The sequence below is a fragment of the Gymnodraco acuticeps genome, unplaced genomic scaffold (genome assembly GCF_902827175.1).
Source record: "Gymnodraco acuticeps unplaced genomic scaffold, fGymAcu1.1, whole genome shotgun sequence".
Taxonomy (NCBI): Eukaryota; Metazoa; Chordata; class Actinopteri; order Perciformes; family Bathydraconidae; genus Gymnodraco; species Gymnodraco acuticeps.
The window spans coordinates 23,316-32,279 of record NW_022991242.1 but is presented as its reverse complement, the minus strand read 5'-3'; the positions used below and the strand labels follow the sequence as shown (position 1 = coordinate 32,279).

At 41.3% G+C, this 8,964-nt stretch overlaps 1 protein-coding gene across 1 annotated transcript in view; it reads right to left on the bottom strand.

The window, feature by feature from the left end:
* Positions 1-344: 344 nt before the first annotated feature.
* dhx29 (DEAH (Asp-Glu-Ala-His) box polypeptide 29) overlaps positions 345-8,964 on the bottom strand; it is a gene marked incomplete at both ends in the record, with an annotated part of 31,555 nt that continues 22,935 nt past the window's right edge. Inside the window, 3 exon segments of the mRNA XM_034239459.1 lie at positions 345-435; positions 1,148-1,284; positions 2,614-2,838. Coding sequence (XP_034095350.1) covers positions 345-435; positions 1,148-1,284; positions 2,614-2,838 — 453 coding nt within the window.

Here is an 8,964-nt window from a genome sequence, read left to right as displayed (position 1 = left end):
AAGTCAACTTTATTGGCAATCTTTCAGTTTGTGTGTACAGACAGAGAGATCGAAATACCGTTTCCCACAATCCCGAATACAAATATATATATATTTATAAAAATATGTTTATCCTTATTACATTAAGACATAAATAAAAGCACAACAATCAATATATACAAAAATAACAGTCACTTCAGTATAATGTCATCCTCATCAGCTCCTGCTCCACCCCCTGCAGGAAGAGGAGATATTACAGTGTGTGTGTGTGTGTGTGTGTGTGTGTGTGTGTGTGTGTGTGTGTGTGTGTGTGTGTGTGTGTGTGTGTGTGTGTGTGTGTGTGTGTGTGTGTGTGTGAGTGTTACCTCTATGGTAATGAGAGCAGTTCTGTTGAGGAAGTGTTTCCTGCAGTACGACGTCTCTGCTCTCTGTCCGTCACTCTGAGAGGTCTTCCACCTGACAGTGAGACAAGACATTTCATTTCATATTAGATTGTTTTATCTGATCTTATATATCTATATTCTCCATATTCCTGCAACATCATGTCTTTTCCACCATTTTATTAATGGTATTTTCTCTTTTATGTCTTAGGTATGTTGAACATTTTGTTTTTGGAGGTGCCTGAGACTTCAGATTCAATGCCAAAACTCTGCTGTAGCTATATGACAAATAAAACGTTTGAAACAGATCATCAGAAAGCAGAAGGAGACGATTTGCTTAATAGGCTGTGTTTGTACTTGCTGGATAAATATCATATATTAACGGTCATTTTAATATATTTTCCGGACCTGAGGGTAATCCTTATTGATGATCTGTCCCCTGACAAAAAGCTAACTACTGAAAAAACATATGAAGCTTAGCGTAAGTTAAATCAAGAAGACTGTCTCTATATCCCGTCATTCACATATTTCTATCTCCCCTCTCCCATCGGCGATTATTATCACCTTCGTCTCTATGTCCACAAGCCAATCAGAGCGCATCGTCACATCCTTAAATCTGCTCTCTCCCCTCCCTGACAGCTGTCATATACCTCCGCTCAACGGGGTCTAAATACGTATTGTTAAATCAAAACAAAGTCTCTCCTGATTGAAATGGAGCTGTATTGTATTTCCTCTCTGTCCAGTTCTCCTGTAGAAAAACTCTACAAAATCAAAGTATAAATGCGAACCCGAGGTAAGCGTTGTAGATGGTCAGGTGATCAGAGTTGGACACAGCGAGCGTAGCTTTAGCGAGGTTAGCTTCCTCCTTCCTGTTCATCGGGGTGGAGAACGGAGACTTCTCTGAGATGGCTGCGGCGATGGTGGCCTGAAACAAAAACATTATTATTATTATAATTTGCAGTCTTAAAGGTCCCCTATTATACTGTTTTTCATCAATATCTCACAGGTCTAAGATATATACAGAGCCTGTCTCTGATTGGCTGAAACACCAAACCGATCATTGCAGCATTACCCATAATCCCCTCTGTTTCAGCCCTGTTTCCAAAGTGCTGCTTCTCTGTCTGTTACTTTAGATGAAAATAAGGAGCCCCTCCCCACGCCCCTCTGAGAGACATTTGGTTACAAATAACTCAATGGTGCTCTAGGAGGAGATTCAGGTGATAAGGGGGGGGGGGGTTACCTTGGTTGCTGATTGGCTAATGGTTACACAAGACAACACAGTCTCTTTCCACAGAGGGGACACATGTTGATGTAGAAGAGACATGAAGAAGAGGGGACACATGTTGATGTAGAAGAGACATGAAGAAGAGGGGACACATGTTGATGTAGAAGAGACATGGAGAAGAGGGGACACATGTTGATGTAGAAGAGACATGAAGAAGAGGGGACACATGTTGATGTAGAAGAGACATGAAGAAGAGGGGACACATGTTGATGTAGAAGAGACATGGAGAAGAGGGGACACATGTTGATGTAGAAGAGACATGAAGAAGAGGGGACACATGTTGATGCAGAAGAGACATGAAGAAGAGGGGACACATGTTGATGTAGAAGAGACATGAAGAAGAGGGGACACATGTTGATGTAGAAGAGACATGGAGAAGAGGGGACACATGTTGATGTAGAAGAGACATGAAGAAGAGGGGACACATGTTGATGTAGAAGAGACATGAAGAAGAGGGGACACATGTTGATGTAGAAGAGACATGGAGAAGAGGGGACACATGTTGATGTAGAAGAGACATGAAGAAGAGGGGACACATGTTGATGCAGAAGAGACATGAAGAAGAGGGGACACATGTTGATGTAGAAGAGACATGAAGAAGAGGGGACACATGTTGATGTAGAAGAGACATGGAGAAGAGGGGACACATGTTGATGTAGAAGAGACATGAAGAAGAGGGGACACATGTTGATGTAGAAGAGACATGAAGAAGAGGGGACACATGTTGATGTAGAAGAGACATGAAGAAGAGGGGACACATGTTGATGTAGAAGAGACATGAAAAAGAGGGGAAACATGTTGATGTAGAAAAGACATGAAGAAGAGGGGACACATGTTGATGTAGAAAAGACATGAAGAAGAGGGGACACATGCTGATGTAGAAGAGACATGAAGAAGTGGATTTTGCACATTAGGTGACCTTTAAATTGAGTTTGACAGCCCTAAAGGTAAAGTATGGAGGAAACGTACGATGGGCTCCAAGCAGCCGAGGATGGCTCCGTAGATCAGCATCTTCCCGATCTTCACGTTGACGGGCAGGGAGGCGAGGTGGTGACCCAGCGGGGTGAGGATGTGTTTCTCGGGGTGACACGCTCCGATCTTCCTCAGCAGGCTGACGGCGTTACAGACCGACTGAGGCTGAGGAGGGTCCAGAGCTCGACTCAGGAACTCCTCCGGGGAACCGTACTGACATTTCTACCAGAAAGGAGAGAGAAAACACGTTTAAAAAGGACATGTGTTCAGGTGTATATCAGTATGTAGTGTCTCTACTTTAAAGAGTCCTCTCCTGCTGATGTTCAGGTGTATATCAGTATGTAGTGTCTCTACTTTAAAGAGTCCTCTCCTGCTGATGTTCAGGTGTATATCAGTATGTAGTGTCTCTACTTTAAAGAGTCCTCTCCTGCTGATGTTCAGGTGTATATCAGTATGTAGTGTCTCTACTTTAAAGAGTCCTCTCCTGCTGATGTTCAGGTGTATATCAGTATGTAGTGTCTCTACTTTAAAGAGTCCTCTCCTGCTGATGTTCAGGTGTATATCAGTATGTAGTGTCTCTACTTTAAAGAGTCCTCTCCTGCTGATGTTCAGGTGTATATCAGTATGTAGTGTCTCTACTTTAAAGAGTCCTCTCCTGCTGATGTTCAGGTGTATTTCAGTATGTAGTGTCTCTACTTTAAAGAGTCCTCTCCTGCTGATGTTCAGGTGTATATCAGTATGTAGTGTCTCTACTTTAAAGAGTCCTCTCCTGCTGATGTTCAGGTGTTTATCAGTATGTAGTGTCTCTACTTTAAAGAGTCCTCTCCTGCTGATGTTCAGGTGTATATCAGTATGTAGTGTCTCTACTTTAAAGAGTCCTCTCCTGCTGATGTTCAGGTGTATTTCAGTATGTAGTGTCTCTACTTTAAAGAGTCCTCTCCTGCTGATGTTCAGGTGTATATCAGTATGTAGTGTCTCTACTTTAAAGAGTCCTCTCCTGCTGATGTTCAGGTGTTTATCAGTATGTAGTGTCTCTACTTTAAAGAGTCCTCTCCTGCTGATGTTCAGGTGTATATCAGTATGTAGTGTCTCTACTTTAAAGAGTCCTCTCCTGCTGATGTTCAGGTGTATATCAGTATGTAGTGTCTCTACTTTAAAGAGTCCTCTCCTGCTGATGTTCAGGTGTATATCAGTATGTAGTGTCTCTACTTTAAAGAGTCCTCTCCTGCTGATGTTCAGGTGTATATCAGTATGTAGTGTCTCTACTTTAAAGAGTCCTCTCCTGCTGATGTTCAGGTGTATATCAGTATGTAGTGTCTCTACTTTAAAGAGTCCTCTCCTGCTGATGTTCAGGTGTATATCAGTATGTAGTGTCTCTACTTTAAAGAGTCCTCTCCTGCTGATGTTCAGGTGTATATCAGTATGTAGTGTCTCTACTTTAAAGAGTCCTCTCCTGCTGATGTTCAGGTGTATATCAGTATGTAGTGTCTCTACTTTAAAGAGTCCTCTCCTGCTGATGTTCAGGTGTATATCAGTATGTAGTGTCTCTACTTTAAAGAGTCCTCTCCTGCTGATGTTCAGGTGTATATCAGTATGTAGTGTCTCTACTTTAAAGAGTCCTCTCCTGCTGATGTTCAGGTGTATAGCAGTATGTAGTGTCTCTACTTTAAAGAGTCCTCTCCTGCTGATGTTCAGGTGTATATCAGTATGTAGTGTCTCTACTTTAAAGAGTCCTCTCCTGCTGATGTTTAGGTGTATAGCAGTATGTAGTGTCTCTACTTTAAAGAGTCCTCTCCTGCTGATGTTCAGGTGTATATCAGTATGTAGTGTCTCTACTTTAAAGAGTCCTCTCCTGCTGATGTTCAGGTGTATATCAGTATGTAGTGTCTCTACTTTAAAGAGTCCTCTCCTGCTGATGTTCAGGTGTATATCAGTATGTAGTGTCTCTACTTTAAAGAGTCCTCTCCTGCTGATGTTCAGGTGTATATCAGTATGTAGTGTCTCTACTTTAAATAGTCCTCTCCTGCTGATGTTCAGGTGTATATCAGTATGCAGTGTCTCTACTTTAAAGAGTCCTCTCCTGCTGATGTTCAGGTGTATATCAGTATGTCGTGTCTCTACTTTAAAGAGTCCTCTCCTGCTGATGTTCAGGTGTATATCAGTATGTAGTGTCTCTACTTTAAAGAGTCCTCTCCTGCTGATGTTCAGGTGTATATCAGTATGTAGTGTCTCTACTTTAAAGAGTCCTCTCCTGCTGATGTTCAGGTGTATATCAGTATGTAGTGTCTCTACTTTAAAGAGTCCTCTCCTGCTGATGTTCAGGTGTATATCAGTATGTAGTGTCTCTACTTTAAAGAGTCCTCTCCTGCTGATGTTCAGGTGTATATCAGTATGTAGTGTCTCTACTTTAAAGAGTCCTCTCCTGCTGATGTTCAGGTGTATATCAGTATGTAGTGTCTCTACTTTAAAGAGTCCTCTCCTGCTGATGTTCAGGTGTATATCAGTATGTAGTGTCTCTACTTTAAAGAGTCCTCTCCTGCTGATGTTCAGGTGTATATCAGTATGTAGTGTCTCTACTTTAAAGAGTCCTCTCCTGCTGATGTTCAGGTGTATTTCAGTATGTAGTGTCTCTACTTTAAAGAGTCCTCTCCTGCTGATGTTCAGGTGTATATCAGTATGTAGTGTCTCTACTTTAAAGAGTCCTCTCCTGCTGATGTTCAGGTGTATATCAGTATGTAGTGTCTCTACTTTAAAGAGTCCTCTCCTGCTGATGTTCAGGTGTATATCAGTATGTAGTGTCTCTACTTTAAAGAGTCCTCTCCTGCTGATGTTCAGGTGTATATCAGTATGTAGTGTCTCTACTTTAAAGAGTCCTCTCCTGCTGATGTTCAGGTGTTTATCAGTATGTAGTGTCTCTACTTTAAAGAGTCCTCTCCTGCTGATGTTCAGGTGTATATCAGTATGTAGTGTCTCTACTTTAAAGAGTCCTCTCCTGCTGATGTTCAGGTGTATTTCAGTATGTAGTGTCTCTACTTTAAAGAGTCCTCTCCTGCTGATGTTCAGGTGTATATCAGTATGTAGTGTCTCTACTTTAAAGAGTCCTCTCCTGCTGATGTTCAGGTGTTTATCAGTATGTAGTGTCTCTACTTTAAAGAGTCCTCTCCTGCTGATGTTCAGGTGTATATCAGTATGTAGTGTCTCTACTTTAAAGAGTCCTCTCCTGCTGATGTTCAGGTGTATATCAGTATGTAGTGTCTCTACTTTAAAGAGTCCTCTCCTGCTGATGTTCAGGTGTATATCAGTATGTAGTGTCTCTACTTTAAAGAGTCCTCTCCTGCTGATGTTCAGGTGTATATCAGTATGTAGTGTCTCTACTTTAAAGAGTCCTCTCCTGCTGATGTTCAGGTGTATATCAGTATGTAGTGTCTCTACTTTAAAGAGTCCTCTCCTGCTGATGTTCAGGTGTATATCAGTATGTAGTGTCTCTACTTTAAAGAGTCCTCTCCTGCTGATGTTCAGGTGTATATCAGTATGTAGTGTCTCTACTTTAAAGAGTCCTCTCCTGCTGATGTTCAGGTGTATATCAGTATGTAGTGTCTCTACTTTAAAGAGTCCTCTCCTGCTGATGTTCAGGTGTATATCAGTATGTAGTGTCTCTACTTTAAAGAGTCCTCTCCTGCTGATGTTCAGGTGTATATCAGTATGTAGTGTCTCTACTTTAAAGAGTCCTCTCCTGCTGATGTTCAGGTGTATAGCAGTATGTAGTGTCTCTACTTTAAAGAGTCCTCTCCTGCTGATGTTCAGGTGTATATCAGTATGTAGTGTCTCTACTTTAAAGAGTCCTCTCCTGCTGATGTTTAGGTGTATAGCAGTATGTAGTGTCTCTACTTTAAAGAGTCCTCTCCTGCTGATGTTCAGGTGTATATCAGTATGTAGTGTCTCTACTTTAAAGAGTCCTCTCCTGCTGATGTTCAGGTGTATATCAGTATGTAGTGTCTCTACTTTAAAGAGTCCTCTCCTGCTGATGTTCAGGTGTATATCAGTATGTAGTGTCTCTACTTTAAAGAGTCCTCTCCTGCTGATGTTCAGGTGTATATCAGTATGTAGTGTCTCTACTTTAAATAGTCCTCTCCTGCTGATGTTCAGGTGTATATCAGTATGCAGTGTCTCTACTTTAAAGAGTCCTCTCCTGCTGATGTTCAGGTGTATATCAGTATGCAGTGTCTCTACTTTAAAGAGTCCTCTCCTGCTGATGTTCAGGTGTATATCAGTATGTAGTGTCTCTACTTTAAAGAGTCCTCTCCTGCTGATGTTCAGGTGTATATCAGTATGTAGTGTCTCTACTTTAAAGAGTCCTCTCCTGCTGATGTTCAGGTGTTTATCAGTATGTAGTGTCTCTACTTTAAAGAGTCCTCTCCTGCTGATGTTCAGGTGTATATCAGTATGTAGTGTCTCTACTTTAAAGAGTCCTCTCCTGCTGATGTTCAGGTGTATATCAGTATGTAGTGTCTCTACTTTAAAGAGTCCTCTCCTGCTGATGTTCAGGTGTATATCAGTATGTAGTGTCTCTACTTTAAAGAGTCCTCTCCTGCTGATGTTCAGGTGTTTATCAGTATGTAGTGTCTCTACTTTAAAGAGTGCTCTCCTGCTGATGTTCAGGTGTATATCAGTATGTAGTGTCTCTACTTTAAAGAGTCCTCTCCTGCTGATGTTCAGGTGTTTATCAGTATGTAGTGTCTCTACTTTAAAGAGTCCTCTCCTGCTGATGTTCAGGTGTATATCAGTATGTAGTGTCTCTACTTTAAAGAGTCCTCTCCTGCTGATGTTCAGGTGTATATCAGTATGTAGTGTCTCTACTTTAAATAGTTCTCTCCTGCTGATGTTCAGGTGTATATCAGTATGTAGTGTCTCTCCTTTAAAGAGTCCTCTCCTGCTGATGTTCAGGTGTATATCAGTATGTAGTGTCTCTACTTTAAAGAGTCCTCTCCTGCTGATGTTCAGGTGTATATCAGTATGTAGTGTCTCTACTTTAAAGAGTCCTCTCCTGCTGATGTTCAGGTGTTTATCAGTATGTAGTGTCTCTACTTTAAAGAGTCCTCTCCTGCTGATGTTCAGGTGTATATCAGTATGTAGTGTCTCTACTTTAAAGAGTCCTCTCCTGCTGATGTTCAGGTGTATATCAGTATGTAGTGTCTCTACTTTAAAGAGTCCTCTCCTGCTGATGTTCAGGTGTATATCAGTATGTAGTGTCTCTACTTTAAAGAGTCCTCTCCTGCTGATGTTCAGGTGTTTATCAGTATGTAGTGTCTCTACTTTAAAGAGTGCTCTCCTGCTGATGTTCAGGTGTATATCAGTATGTAGTGTCTCTACTTTAAAGAGTTCTCTCCTGCTGATGTTCAGGTGTATATCAGTATGTAGTGTCTCTCCTTTAAAGAGTCCTCTCCTGCTGATGTTCAGGTGTATATCAGTATGTAGTGTCTCTACTTTAAAGAGTCCTCTCCTGCTGATGTTCAGGTGTATATCAGTATGTAGTGTCTCTACTTTAAAGAGTCCTCTCCTGCTGATGTTCAGGTGTATATCAGTATGTAGTGTCTCTACTTTAAAGAGTCCTCTCCTGCTGATGTTCAGGTGTACATCAGTATGTAGTGTCTCTACTTTAAAGAGTCCTCTCCTGCTGATGTTCAGGTGTATATCAGTATGTAGTGTCTCTACTTTAAAGAGTCCTCTCCTGCTGATGTTCAGGTGTATATCAGTATGTAGTGTCTCTACTTTAAAGAGTCCTCTCCTGCTGATGTTCAGGTGTATATCAGTATGTAGTGTCTCTACTTTAAAGAGTCCTCTCCTGCTGATGTTCAGGTGTATATCAGTATGTAGTGTCTCTACTTTAAAGAGTCCTCTCCTGCTGATGTTCAGGTGTATATCAGTATGTAGTGTCTCTACTTTAAAGAGTCCTCTCCTGCTGATGTTCAGGTGTATTTCAGTATGTAGTGTCTCTACTTTAAAGAGTCCTCTCCTGCTGATGTTCAGGTGTATATCAGTATGTAGTGTCTCTACTTTAAAGAGTCCTCTCCTGCTGATGTTCAGGTGTATAGCAGTATGTAGTGTCTCTACTTTAAAGAGTCCTCTCCTGCTGATGTTCAGGTGTATATCAGTATGTAGTGTCTCTACTTTAAAGAGTCCTCTCCTGCTGATGTTCAGGTGTATATCAGTATGTAGTGTCTCTACTTTAAAGAGTCCTCTCCTGCTGATGTTCAGGTGTATATCAGTACGTAGTGTCTCTACTTTAAAGAGTCCTCTCCTGCTGATGTTCAGGTGTATATCAGTATGTAGTGTCTCTACTTTAAAGAG